At 38.1% G+C, this 14,465-nt stretch overlaps 1 protein-coding gene across 1 annotated transcript in view; it reads left to right on the top strand.

Annotated features, from left to right (window-relative positions):
- Positions 1-8,637, top strand: part of kcnj9 (potassium inwardly rectifying channel subfamily J member 9) — a 20,045-nt gene extending 11,408 nt beyond the window's left edge. Inside the window, exons 5-8 of the mRNA XM_077557727.1 lie at positions 920-1,112; positions 3,259-3,456; positions 5,156-5,286; positions 5,845-8,637. Coding sequence (XP_077413853.1) covers positions 920-1,112; positions 3,259-3,456; positions 5,156-5,286; positions 5,845-6,138 — 816 coding nt within the window. The 3' untranslated portion in view covers positions 6,139-8,637. The remainder of the gene's footprint in view (positions 1-919; positions 1,113-3,258; positions 3,457-5,155; positions 5,287-5,844) is intronic.
- Positions 8,638-14,465: the final 5,828 nt, after the last annotated feature.

Below are 14,465 nucleotides of genomic sequence, written 5' to 3'. Positions count from 1 at the left end.
GTTTTAGGTGAACTAATGAATACACATTCACACGCACATGCACATACTCACCCACATACAAAATAAAAATTAATAAAAATAAAAAAAAGAGAGCAATGATGATGACATGTCAAATCGGTAAAATTACCGAATAAACAATACTGAGCTCTCCGCAAAAAAAAAAAGGAACGTACTTCTTCTCTTCCACTTCTTCCTCTTCTACCTCTTCTTCTCTTGTTCTACTTCTTCTTCTTCCACTTCCTCTTCTTTATTGATTTTAGTTTAGTATTTACAAGAGAGCAGGAGATTTGGAGAGTTTTTGTGAGATGTGGACTGTTAACGGGGCACTGTGCGATGTGAATGAGGAGGCGCTATGTTTTAGTGATGTTCTGATGTAAAAGCATTTTATTTATTTTTTATCTATTTATTTAATTGCTCTTGCCGAGCTGTGTGTTATGAAAAGAATGTAAATAAGAGCGGCAAATAGCTGTATTTTTTCAAAATCAAATCAAATCTTCTCTTCTCTTGCACTTCTTCTTCTTTGATTTCTTCTTCTTCTTCTCAATAATCAATTCAAAGTACTTTCTTTTGGTATATCTACTTTCTTTTGATAACACCATCAGTGGCAATGCATAAAAAGGATTTGACAAATGCCAACAAAAAAGTCAACACGACCAGGGAATGGGGATTTTGGGTGCTACCGTCCGAGCTCTAATTTAAATATGCACACGTTGTGCTTGAGTAGAACCAGTCACAGAACCAGTCAGTGTGACTTACTGTATAGTCTGAAAAATGCACTATATTAGGTCCTGCCACCAGTCTGTCCAAGTATCACAGAATCTGCCATGCATTTCACACCCATACTATGAAATGCGCAGCTTGTGAGCCATTTTGGTTGTCAGCTTCTTCCTAACGTCATTTTGTTGTGGCGTCGGCGCAGGTGGGCTGCATGTTTGTGAAGATTTCGCAGCCCAACAAGCGGGCCGAGACGCTGGTCTTCTCCAAGCACGCCGTCATCTCGCTACGAGACGACAAGCTGTGCTTGATGTTCCGGGTGGGCGACCTGCGCAGCTCGCACATCGTGGGCGCCAACATGCGGGCCAAGCTCATCAAGTCCAAGCAGACGCAGGAGGGTGAGGCTGCTACCAGGCTCTCATGTAGCCGTCATAATTCTATAATAACATTTATAGTGGACCCCCGCATGCGATACATCATCACGCCGAATGTTTGGGCCGGTCCACTGTTCCATAACCCCGCCCCCGAGACGCTCTGTGTCCGATGGGCTGGAAAAATCTTTATTTTTGTTTTTTTCTGCATAGCTCAGTATTGTTCATTCCGTAATTTTATCCATTTGACATGTCATCATCATTGCTCTCCTTTTTTTAAAAAAAAAATTATATATATATTTTTTATTTTTTTATTTTTATTTTTTTTATTTTATTTTATTTTTTGTATGTGGGTGATAATATGTATGTGTGTGCATGCGTGTGAGTGTGTGTGTATTCATTAGTTTACCTAAAACCTATTAAAACGTTTATCTAATGACCAACCAGTTTTGCGCAATGGAACAACCCACTCTACAAAGCAGCGTCCGACTGTGTAAATAAATCAATAAATAAAAGTTTCGTGGAACTGCAGGGATAAATTAGAAGTTAGAATTTAGAAGTCTGAAGAAAAGATCAAGGTATTATAGCGCAAAAATTGTACACAGCAGTGTATATTTCCTCACTTTATTTTTTTCAGCTACATACACTATAGCGCCATTGCAAACGACATTTCAACGAAAATAGGTATTCATATTCACACTCATATGCATAAAGTATAATAAAACGAAATTTACAGCATTCCTGCTCGATAATCCACTTGGATGGCAGCAGGGTTGGACTGCCCCCCCCAAAAAAAAATCAGCCCTATCATTTTGACTTAGGCCCACCGACTCCTGCCTAACATGTAGTTCTGCCACTGATGTTTATTGATGATGTTTGCTATCTATATTCGAACTGGATTAACAGACTGGTCCCTCTTAATTGTGGGCTAGTCTCGAGAAGGAAAATGTAGAAAAATAATCATTAAAAGCGTTGCATCGACCCCAAAAGTGGCCGGCCCACCGGGCATCTGCCTTGTATGCCAACTGGCCAGTCCAGCCCTGGATGGCAGTGAATTGCATTTGCATAGTGCTCCGTGAAGGCGGACATGTTGTTTCGCTCGCAAACCTGAAATACGTCAGCGGAAAATGGAAGTACGTTTAGCTATAATACTTTTTCCTTAACCCTGGAGAACCCACGGGGTCAAATTTGGCCCCTATAAATTCTGCTACTCAAATAACAAAGACCTTTTTTTTTTTTTACAAATTTAACTTCAAAAGTCCAGAGTGCCACTTCTGACCCCTGCATGGCGCCATCTAGTGGATGAATATTGCACTTACATGAGCCAGAGTGGTGGTGACAAGATGGCTAAAATGCAACAAATAAAACAAAAAAATTATATTGTTCAATGTAGCTGTGTATTTGATTGATTATTTTCTTAAATTCTAAATAGTTTACTGACAGTTTTTGTTATTCAGATTTTTCGAAATTATACCCCTAAATCCCAAAGGGTCAAATTTCGCCCTAATCCTAAATTAGGGAATAAATTGAAAAAAACATTGAAAAAACATATATTTTGGTGTTCAGTGAATTTACAGCAGTCATTTAATGTATAATTCATAATTTTCCAAAGAAGAAAAGGGTTCTTGGGTTCTCCAGGGTTAAACAAAAATAAAATCAGTAATTATCCATCCAAACAATTAGTAAACTTTTTTTTAATGACAAAGATATATTGTTAATCTTATTATTTAACCATTTTTTTAATTTATTTTTTTTAACAACCTCTACTTCGCGAAAATTCACCTACTGTGCACGGGCGTGGAATGAAAAGTGAAAAGTGAGTGAACACTGTATTCACATATTTTTTTCGCTATTTTTCAATGTTGTTGTTTTGGTTTTGTTTTTTGGGGGCGCCAATGCCCGTTTTTCATGGAAAATGTATATTAAAGGTTTCTCAGCGTTTTTGAGAATATTTTGGTAAAAAAAAAAAAAAAAGTGTCAATTTACGTGGATTTGGGCTATTTGCGGCCCGGCCCGGTCTCTATCACTGTATACAAAATAGAATAGCAAAATAAATCTGTTGTCAGTGTATTGCAGCCTTTTAGGACATCCAGTCCATCCATCCATTTTCCGAACCGCTTTTGTGGTGGGCTTCGCATTGGCCGTTTTTACCTTCTGCGTCCCCTCTTTGAAGGCGAGTTCATCCCCCTGGACCAGACGGACATAAGCGTGGGCTTCGAGACAGGCGACGACCGCCTCTTCCTGGTGTCGCCGCTGGTCATCTCGCACGAGATTGACGCCCACTCGCCCTTCTGGGACATGTCGCAGGCGCAGCTGGAGAAGGAGGACTTTGAGATTGTGGTCATCCTGGAGGGAATGGTGGAGGCAACAGGTGAGATCATGAAAGAAATTTGAACCTTTGAAATATTGAGAAGGGGAAGCACGGTGTCAGCTGGGACAGCTCAAAAGATGGATGGATGAATGGCATTTTTTTTTTCACATAAATATTTGGCGCAGCCACTCTCACCTGCACACACACTTAAAATTATGATATGAATGAAAAAATGCCTAATCAAAAACAATATAATGGTACTTGAGGGAAAAAATAATGTAAATGTGTAATTATTATGTCAGACCACAATTACACTACAAAGTTTTCACACCTCATTTTATATATGTGACAAATTTTTAAATCATTCAATTTTGGCAGGGTTTCTCTGTGGTGTATCAAATTCAAAAGATGTTTATTTTCAATTTACATTAACTGTAAAATTGCTCTATGTAACAAATTGTCTAAAAATATCTTTACAATAAGCTTCTTATTTGACCATATATATAACATATTTTAACTAGTAGATTAACACACTGTTAACAATGGGTACTCCTGCATAGTTTTCACACTGGATTCGGGTTTGAACTTCCTGCCCTCTGTCTGCAGATGTGACGTCATGTGCGCATTGTGTATGTGGAAGAAGTGGGTGTGCAGTTTCATTTATCGGCCACAGATGGCAGTAGTGATTTAAAATAGAATTTTCTGCTTTCAGCAGCTTCAAGCTAAAATCATAAATTTTGAAAATGATCATTGCCTGACAAAGAAGTCAGTATTGCAATTTTAATCTTGCCACCCTACTTACATCTTCAAAATGTTTTAAAAAGTCTGCATGATTAAAAAATTACATTTTAACGAGTAATGCTTTGAAATTGAGTTTTGTTGTAATGTAAAATGTAAAATATTGTTAAAATTAAGAAATTATGTTGATTTTTTTGGAAAACATTATCTACAATAGAAAACTTTAGGTATACTTTTACTTGCTTAGTTTTTTATTTAGTTTAACACACGGTGATGACCTGGGATGGTCCCTGCAATTTTTAGGATTTTTTAAACAAAGCTGTCTATTTTTTCGACATTTAAAGTTAAAAGAAAAACCTTCAAGGTGTGGACGTTTTGGAGAAGGTGTTTTAACAAACGTGCTTAATGGCATTTCAACAGTTAATTTTTAAAATTTTGACACTAATATTTTCTCTTTTATTGCAAATGGATATCGGTTTGAAATATCGCTTATCGGCCTCCTTCACTACTAATAACCGGTAATATCGGCCCTGAAAAAAACACATCGGTCTATCACGAAGCTTGAGAACCTACTTTCCCTCGTACACAAACAAAAAACATGAAAAAAAAAAGTGCAAAAAAATAAATTTTATAGCTATAATTGTTTTTTCATCCACTTGCGTATTGAAATGCGTAATAAAAAAAAAAACATTGTGGTCATCAAAATTCAAAGTGGTATTAAACCTGCAAAAGATGTGGCCTAGCAAAGCTCTTTAAATTAATACCTTGCGGCAAAACGGGCCTCAAAGAGGATGATAAAGGTTTGGAGCTATTCTTTGACGCTACAGGGATAAAGACGGCTATTGATTTTCTTTCTCAGCAACTTTCGATGAAGGTTTTTCAGTCGTAATTCTGCCGCAAAGAATATTCATAATAAAGGCTCGTCGTTCATCACCCGCTGCGTCACTGAAATTGTTCTGTCTTGGCTTTCGGCCCAAAGCGGCTGTGAGTAACGCGAGTGCCGTACGCTTCCTGTGTGCAGGCATGACTTGCCAGGCTCGGAGCTCCTACCTGGCTGAGGAGGTGCAATGGGGGCACCGCTTCAGTCCCATGATGTCGCTGGCTGAGGGCTTCTTTGACATTGACTATGGCGCTTTTCATCACACCTTCGAGGTAACTTCTAATTTCGGGTTCCGAATCGTACAACGGCCACGTTATGAGCACCGATGCTATATAATAATAATTATTATTATTATTATTTAGTAATATATTATTATATTTTATAAATAATAATAATAATATTATTATTATTATTATATTTTATATATTATTTAATAATCAGAAGAAAAAGATAAATTAAATATATATATATATATTTATTTATTTAATTTTTTCTTTCTTCTTCTTCTGATTATTATCTAATATATAAAATCAAATAATAATTATATATATATATGTATATATATTATACATATATATATATACATTAATAACTATTATTATTATTATTATATATTATTACATATTATATAATATATATATTATAAATTATTATATATTATATAATAATAATAATAAGAACAAAATAAATAAATAATAGTAATAATAATAAGTATTATTATTATTAATATTATTATAATGATATTAAGTTACTTCCTTGATGCTCACCAAACTGGTTTCTCACACGATACAGGGCTAATTGATATTGTTAAATCCGCCATCCCCCTCCAGGTGGACACGCCCTCCTGTTCAGCACGAGAACTCTCATTGGCTGCCGCCAGGCTGGACGCTCACCTTTACTGGTCCATCTCCAGCCGTCTGGACGAGGAGCCCACCCTCGTCCAGCCGGACACCAAGGAGCCGCAGGCACCGCCACCCGAAAGCGCCCCGGCCAACGGCAAAGGGGAGGCGCCCACCTTCATTGTCGGCGAGATGACTGACGTCGGCCAGATGACCGACGTCGGCGCTCCGCCGCCCGCGCTCGGCGAGCTGAACGGCAGCATCCAGTCAGCGTGCGAGGCCTAGATGACAGAATGTTTACAAAAACCTTTCGCCATTTTGTTTAGATCTCCACAAAAAGACATTTTGTTTATTTTTCTCTTTCTAGTTAGCAGACGTGGACTTTTCTCCTTTTTGACCACCCTGGCCTTTCTCACAGTTGACCACGTTTGTTCACGTTTAATTAGCCAGTAGATCGTTTAGGAACATCTTAAGAAGAGTGACGTACTACAAACAACCCTGAACATGGACGCCTTTCCTGAAGCAAGGGTGCAAACTGTTCACTAGTGTGTGATGGTTGTACTTGCATTAATCAGGGGGAAACCAAATGTGGAATTAAGTGAATTTGCTTTGCTTTGCTAGCATTTTTTCCCAGCCTCCTGCCCACCGGGGGCGCTGTTTGTTCAAGACATTCCTAACACACAAAGGTGTCGTGTATAGCGCAGTGATTATATTTGTATTTAGTCATGGGCGTATTCAGATTATTTTAGGGGGTGCTTAGAATGGCCATTTCAGTGTGGTACGGTGGCCATTAAGGGACAAAAGCACTTGTAATAGCCGACCTTGTTTTGAGGCATAATGATAAAATTTGTGATTGTTCATTCTGAATTATACTTCTTTACTACAGTAAACCATATGATATTACAGTGGACCATGTGTCAATGTGATAGTAGGCCATCAGACACTAAACCATTCGACACTGCGAAGCTATCTGACATTTAGAGTACTGATTAAAGGGCCACAAGTTTGATGCATACGAAATATAACATTTGCTTAAATTACCTTTAATTATATTATAAAAAACATTGATATTCATCTACGTAAATATACTGATCATGCCAATTATTTTTCGCAATAATTATCAACATGGTAAGACAAAGAAAAATTATTTGCAACACTGTGGGGCTCGATAGTGATGGACAGATTTGGCAGACCGCTCTGCAGCAAGGTGGGTGTTCTGGCATAACGAGGGCATTGCCATTAACATGCGATTGGCTGGCGCACCTGACAATTTGGTGGCTGGAAGTCGACAAAACTACGCCTGCTGGAACCATGTCTAACTATTGGTGCAGGTAGTAACGCGATTTTGGTGAATTTGATAGTGTGAATTGTAGAAATTAATTCGTTGAACATATCGTCATTTTTATTATTGCCGCAGCACAATTATGTGACGGCCTTAGCTATGTGCCACGCGGCAAGCTACGGGCACCTAAGAAAATACCAAAACCCAGTCTAACCTGCCCCTGTGCAGATTTATACTGCGCCTCGTGCTAGAATTGAAAAAAAAAAAAAGAATCCTGTATCTCTATAAATCTCTGCAAGTTATCAAATGATCACATCTCTAACATTCCTATGAAATCACAATGTCCCATCACTGGTCAGCTACAGCCTTAAAACCGCTGGGTTAAAAATGACTTCTTTTTAACCCAGCATTTGACTTTAAAAAAAAATAGCCCAGCAGTTTTAATGGTGAATTTTTTGAACAGGTCTGTAGCCTACTCACTACACTACAATACATCATCTCTAGACACTAAGTAGAACAGTCGACACTACAGTAGACCATCTGAGACAACAGTGAACCCCTTGATACTTCACTATGTGATTTGGGCAGGCCATCAAGTCACTACAGTAGACCATCGTACATTACAGTAGGTCCGTGGTCTGCAACGTGTGGCTCTTTGGTCCCTGTCCTGTGAATCCCTGTGGATCTCTAAAAAAAAGGTGTAGAAATTAATATACATATTTATTTTCATCTACGAGCTTTTTAAAATGAAACATTCTTTAAATTAATGAATTATTTTGATCCGAAAATGAATATTTAAATATGCAAAAAATGTCAGTCCAAATTTTTAAGTTGTCATAAAAAGAGATAGGAAAGGTAGATTAAAAAAAAAAAGTTTTAAAAATGACCAAAAAATGTCCAAAAAGTGACCATAAAATGCAAGCTGAAAATTATCATAAAATGTCCATAATATTGCCAAAAAAGTGAGAAATTTGACAGAAAGGCCGAAAAGTCTAAAAAAATTATAAAAACGAATCCAAAAACAAGACGAAAGGCAGAAGAAAATTAATGTTTATATATTGGACGTTGCTCTCATATTTTCCTGTTCTATTGCAGCTCCTGTGCCCTCAGTACATAGACTGACTAACAATAACACAAACACACTGTTTTGTTCATCATCAGTTCAAATGTTTATTTTGTTATTTAGTTGCTGTAAAATGGCTCTTTTTACAATAAAGGTTGCTGACCCCCCTGCAGTAGGCCATTAGACAGGATTTAAATTCCATTTAAATGATGTTTAACATTGGAATTAAGAGTGTTAGCAGTAGCAACCCCTAAAAGTTGAGGTCCATTCCTGGCTTTACTTAGCCTTTAGCGCTAGGAATTCAAAGCACAAGTCACTTCCTGCTTCCGGCTGCTGTGTACAAACGTGGTGTTTTTACTCGATGCTTTCAAATCTAATAACAATACAGTCTATATCATGTACTAATATGTCACTTAGAATAAAGTATATTCCAGAGTAATCTGCTTTCTTTCATGTATCTGTATGTTAATGCTTGTGCCAGACAGGAGAAGTCAGCAGATTGGGTTACTAGGCAGAATCACAGCTGAGGTAGTTCCCCAATTTGGCCACTAGAGGAAGACATATATCCCCAACGCTGGAATGTCATCTTGGCTGTCACGCGGCCTTATTGGTGCTGTTTTATGAGATGGGAAACCCATCAGCTGTCTCCTAGGCAACCAGGGCTGGGGACAAGAGAGTGTGTAGCAGTGTGTGTGTGTGTGCGTATATCAATGTAAGTGTGTGTGTGTGTTTTGAAGCAGACATCCAAAGGGGCTCACGGACTAAGGGGAGGTCATTAAGAAGTGACGTTTGTTGAGATGTAGCGCCATTGTTTGTCACCACAGTGACCTTGACATGCAAAGTGACCTTGACATCGACATAGCTCCATGGAGGGATGACATTTTTTTTTTTTTTTAAAGAGAGACAATAGCAGTCATCTGTGACCCAACAGTCCCAAAATAGAACAAGAGGAGGCTAAGAGGGTGACTGCAAGGTTTAAAAGGGTTCAAGTCTGATATAAAATCTCTACACTTTCCTGTTCAAATGGCAGGTTTTTGTGATATGAAAATGAGACTAGATAATTTGTTTTAAAACTATTTCCTCTATTAACCTGACCTTTGACCTGGGCAACTCAGTTGAGAAAATATCGGGGGGGGGGGTTAGAGGGAGAGCAAAGGTTTAAAACAATGAGGTAGCTGTGTTCAGAATTTACCAATCACATTCAAACTCATGTTGGATGGGAACCAGCACACCTACCACCATTTTAAACTTATATAGATTACCCTCAAATAAAGTTCTGATGTTCTAGTATGCTTTTCTTGACATCTTGCAGGACAAGCCATTTCCCGTGGAGAGCTTACGCAAAAAAAAAAAAAAAAAAAAAATCCCCCTCAGGCCACATTAATGGTGAGAAAAGTTTTGAAATGATTTGTCTCCTTTTTTTTCTAGCCCAAAAACCTGCCATTTGAACAAGGATTAATGTTTAGTTTTTTCTTTAGATTTTTAGTGGGTTTGTTTTTGAGATACAACAATAGAAATGTACAAGTATGGCAACATTAAGAAATACGCTATTGACCTCAGGACCACAATTCAACTATTTGTGATGAATAGCGGTAGCAAATTAGCATAGCACCAAAAGTGCCACTGCTCAGAAAAAACAAAAACAAACAATAAACTGGTGTCATTTTCTTTGCATATACAGCAGAACCGCTAGTTTCACAAGTCTTTAGAAAATCTTGTTACATTTTTATATTAAATGTGACCAAAGATAACCACAGAACTGTAACTTTACTGCTTCGTGATGTAGCCTATAGCATTAGCATGTTGACTAAAAGCGCCACTCTTCTGGCTGCCAAGTGAGTTCTGTCTGTGTGTTTAATCTTAATGTGAAGAGAATCACAACACAAGAAGGAAAGACATAATCTGCACACGTCGAATGGTAAGTATATACTGTAAATTGTTTACTATAATGTGGTCATTACCAGCGATTACTAGCCTTTTTTTTTTTTAATATACTTGAATGGCTGTTGAGAATTAAAAAAAAAAAAAAGCATGTTTGATGTTTACAATCAGCAGCAGAGTGTGAGTACACAATTTATCATTTTTGGTTAACTTCTTTAACTTGCACTTGTACGACAGCCCAGGTGTTAGCATTTCGTGTTTTAAGGTGAGACATCAAACTTTCCATACAACACCAAGCGATAAAAATTCGCGTCATCCATCTTGTCTTTTAAACGCAGTTCGAATATTGTAGTAAACTAAACGAAATCTCGAGGAGTTCACTTTTGCATGAGCCCTGGAAATCTCTGAAATAATCTTAAAATGGCTGCCTCCAACCAAAATGGCCGACTTCTTGTTTCTCCTTGAGACTTTGCTGCTCATCACACTTTGACACCATGCTCAACCTACATTTGCTGGCATAGGCAATCCATCAATCAATAAATAAATAAATCTCAGTGTCACCCATCTGTCTGGGATTCGTGATTTGTGAACAAAATTTTAATGAGCCAATAGGGGAAAAAAACTCACAAAAAAGTATACATACTGAAATGAATGATGGTGACTCAATTTACCAACAAATTTACTTACTCTGTGTGATATCTTAGCCTGTTTATTTACTGAGTTTAATGGCAACAAGTGGCTAGAAGATTCATTTTACTTTCTGCCATCTAGTGGATGAGCGTTTAATTGTCTTGTGCATATGTCACTGACATGGATGAACAAAGACTTTATTTGTCGAGAACATTTTCTGACCAATTAAGTGAAATTGAATAATTTGCTGCAGCACACCTGATGATCTCTCATGACATAAGAGGTCAAGCATTTGGAAATTACAGAACTTGTTTAGGATTCGGAGCCCTGGAAATCCCACAAAATGGCGTCTTGCAAGCAAAATAGCCAACTTCCTTTTTAATTTCCTACATGGGTCCATGAGCCTTTTTCATGCACCCTCTCATGATAAACATTTCTACCCAATTTCATGCTCCTAAATGAAGTACGTAGCCTATAGGTTTTTGGGCCTACATTTTAAAGTACAGTACAAGTTGTTTGCAATGTAGCATCTGATTAGGGCTTGTTTAATTCCTTATTTGTTTATGTATTTATTTACTTAGCCAAAGTATATCAAAAGTCCTGGAATTTCGCTCCCAAAAAAACAAAACGACTCAGGTGTTTGTGAAAAGTGTAATCGATCACCCAAATATTTAATTGTGGTGTTAAACGCGCTAGCTGTGTCAATTTTAGGTTAGCTTTGCATTTGTCATTGGCTTGTCTGTCTTTTCTTGTCATCCTTTGACTTATTTACAGCCACGCAGGAAATGATTTCTAACTTAGGAGCGACTCCGCAAGGTGTTTAGGCACACTAGTAGCAAGCGGAAGCTGCCGCTAGCTAGCTGCTTCTTTAGTAGCGCAGTGCTTCCTTTCCTACGACTGAAAGCTTTTTGGGACAGTCTCTGCGGTTCTTCGTTTTCTGCTTCCTTTTGACGATTGTCTCGGCTATTAATTCTTAGGTTTGTTATTCGATGTGTTTTAAAGAGGCAAAAAAAAAGAAGCTAATTTTGCTATGCTAACTGCGAAACCGTTAAAAGCCTGCTTTCCTGTTCTTCTGTGACTCCTGGGTGAACCATAAAAGCTTTAAATTACTTATTGGAAGGTCATGCATAGCGGAAGCTGCCGCTAGCTAGCTGCTTCTTTCGTAGCACAGTGCTTCCTTTCCTAAGACTGAAAGTTTTTTGGGGCAGTTCTTTGTTTTCTGCTTCCTTTTGACGATTGTCTCAGCTGTTAATTCTCAGGTTTGTTATTCGACGTGTTTTAAAGAGGCAAAAAAAAGAAGCTAATTTTGCTATGCTAACTGCGAAACCGTTAAAAGCCTGCTTTCCTGTTCTTCTGTGACTCCTGGGTGAACCATAAAAGCTTTAAATTACTTATTGGAAGGTCATGCATAGCGGAAGCTGCCGCTAGCTAGCTGCTTCTTTCGTAGCACAGTGCTTCCTTTCCTACGACTGAAAGATTTTTGGGGCAGTTCTTTGTTTTCTGCTTCCTTTTGACGATTGTCTCAGCTGTTAATTCTCAGGTTTGTTATTCGACGTGTTTTAAAGAGGCAAAAAAAAGAAGCTAATTTTGCTATGCTAACTGCGAAACCGTTAAAAGCCTGCTTTCCTGTTCTTCTGTGACTCCTGGGTGAACCATAAAAGCTTTAAATTACTTATTGGAAGGTCATGCATAGCGGAAGCTGCCGCTAGCTAGCTGCTTCTTTCGTAGCACAGTGCTTCCTTTCCTACGACTGAAAGTTTTTTGGGGCAGTTCTTTGTTTTCTGCTTCCTTTTGACGATTGTCTCAGCTGTTAATTCTCAGGTTTGTTATTCGACGTGTTTTAAAGAGGCAAAAAAAAGGAAATGCTAATTTTGCTACGCTAACTGCGAAACCGTTAAAAGCCTGCTTTCCTGTTCTTGTTTGACTCCTGGGGGAACCATAAAAGCTTTAAATTACTTATTGGAAGGTCATGATTAGCTGGCCTTTTGTTCGCATTTTAGTTCAAACAGTTGTATAGTAAAAAAAAAAAGATAGGTTGAGACTACAGATAAACAGCATTCACTTACTTGATAGTTAATAGGGATGGAACGACAGCAATATTGCGATATTAAAATTGCCACAATGTCGTTGTCATCATGTCACAAAATTAAAAGCAGCATCTGTTAAAAAGATTCAATTTGACTCTATTTAAATAGGGACTCGGTTTTAGAGTAATATTTACACTTGGAAAAAAGTAAAATAAAGAATTGTAAAAATTAAAAAATATAAGTGACTCAACATAGGAAGGAACTCACGACCTTGAGTTTGGGAGACAGCCGATCTGCTCACTGAGCCACGCAGCTCCTGCTATCCGCTAGTATATCGCTCGTGTCAGCTACAGCTGATTTCATGATTGCATGGAATCTTCCTAACTCCATCAGACCAAAAACGATCTTTGGTCTCTTGGAGAAAAACAAATAGTAGGAGGGGCATAGCTCAGGTGGTAGTGTGGCAGTCTCCCAAGCTGAAGGTCGTGAGTTCGAACCTTAACCCTTGAGTGACTTTTACTCATTTTTTTTCAATTTTTATTTTATTTTACTCTCTTCCTAGTGTAAATCTTAGTTTACTCTAAAAGTCAAAATGGTCTAAATAGAGTCAAAACTGACTCTAATAGAGTCAAATTTACACTACAGAATGATAGGACTCTCGCGTAGTTTATTAGTAGTTAATTAGTGCAGTGTAATTTTAATTAGGAATGTTTTGTCCACTGCGGCAGTTATCTCTCATGTAAATCAGTTATACCAGCAAATATTTTCCAACACATCCATTAAAAAAGCATTACTTTACTATTACTTCAGCCAATGTAGAAAAACACAATATCGTGTCCCCCCCCCCCAATATGAGCTTTTATTTATTTATTTATTGTTGGACAGTTTCGTGAGCTTTTTTATATCACCAACCTCCACACAATATCGTGATAATGTTCAAGGTTCATATCGTGATGTTTGGATGTCATTACCTCCCTAATGTCATGTTTGGGTTCTGGTTTTGGTTGTGTGTCTCCATTGGTCTTGAGTGTGGTCCTGCCCTTCCTCGTGACGACCAATCCGTGCCCTCAGCCACTTGTGTCTTGCCCCAGGTGTGTCTTGTTGTCTCGTTAGTGTGTGTGTGTATTTAGTTCCCTGGTTTTGGTCATTCTGTCACGGTGCGGAGTTGTCGCTGTCACCTCTGGTGTGGTGTTTGTTACTTTGATTTTTGGGTCTTTTCAGATCTTTGTTTATTTAAAGCTAACCAGTACCCCTGTTAGTGTTTTTGTAAAATAAATTATGTTCAGTATAATCTGCATTCCTGCCGTGGTTCTGCTGCCTCCCTGCCTTTGGGTCCTCCACTCCGCACTCGTGACAGAGTCAACTCTGCACCGTGACAGAATGAACAGAAGAACCCTAACATGACACCTAATAGTTAAAGAAACGTAAACATTGTCAGAGTTTGCATTGCTCATCATTTCTGCTTCGAACTCAGGCTTATTTGGGCAAATTTTGTACGAATCCTGGATTGCGCCCAAAATGGCCGCTTAAAACCAAAATGGCCGACTTCCTTTTTGAATTTCAGACATTGCTCCTTGAGATTTGTTTGACCATCTTGTCACTATATCAACACATCCTCCTAATTTTGTTTAATTTGTCACAGGGGCTAATATTGAAAAACTTTCCATTAAGGGACCTAAAAAAAGAAGAAGCAGGTTTTGGTACTCGTGCCGTTAAAAAGCAAAGTTGC

This window comes from Vanacampus margaritifer, chromosome 2 (assembly GCF_051991255.1).
Source record: "Vanacampus margaritifer isolate UIUO_Vmar chromosome 2, RoL_Vmar_1.0, whole genome shotgun sequence".
NCBI classification, from domain to species: Eukaryota; Metazoa; Chordata; class Actinopteri; order Syngnathiformes; family Syngnathidae; genus Vanacampus; species Vanacampus margaritifer.
The sequence above is the reverse complement of the archived record's forward strand: the minus strand, read 5'-3'. Positions and strand labels throughout refer to the sequence as shown.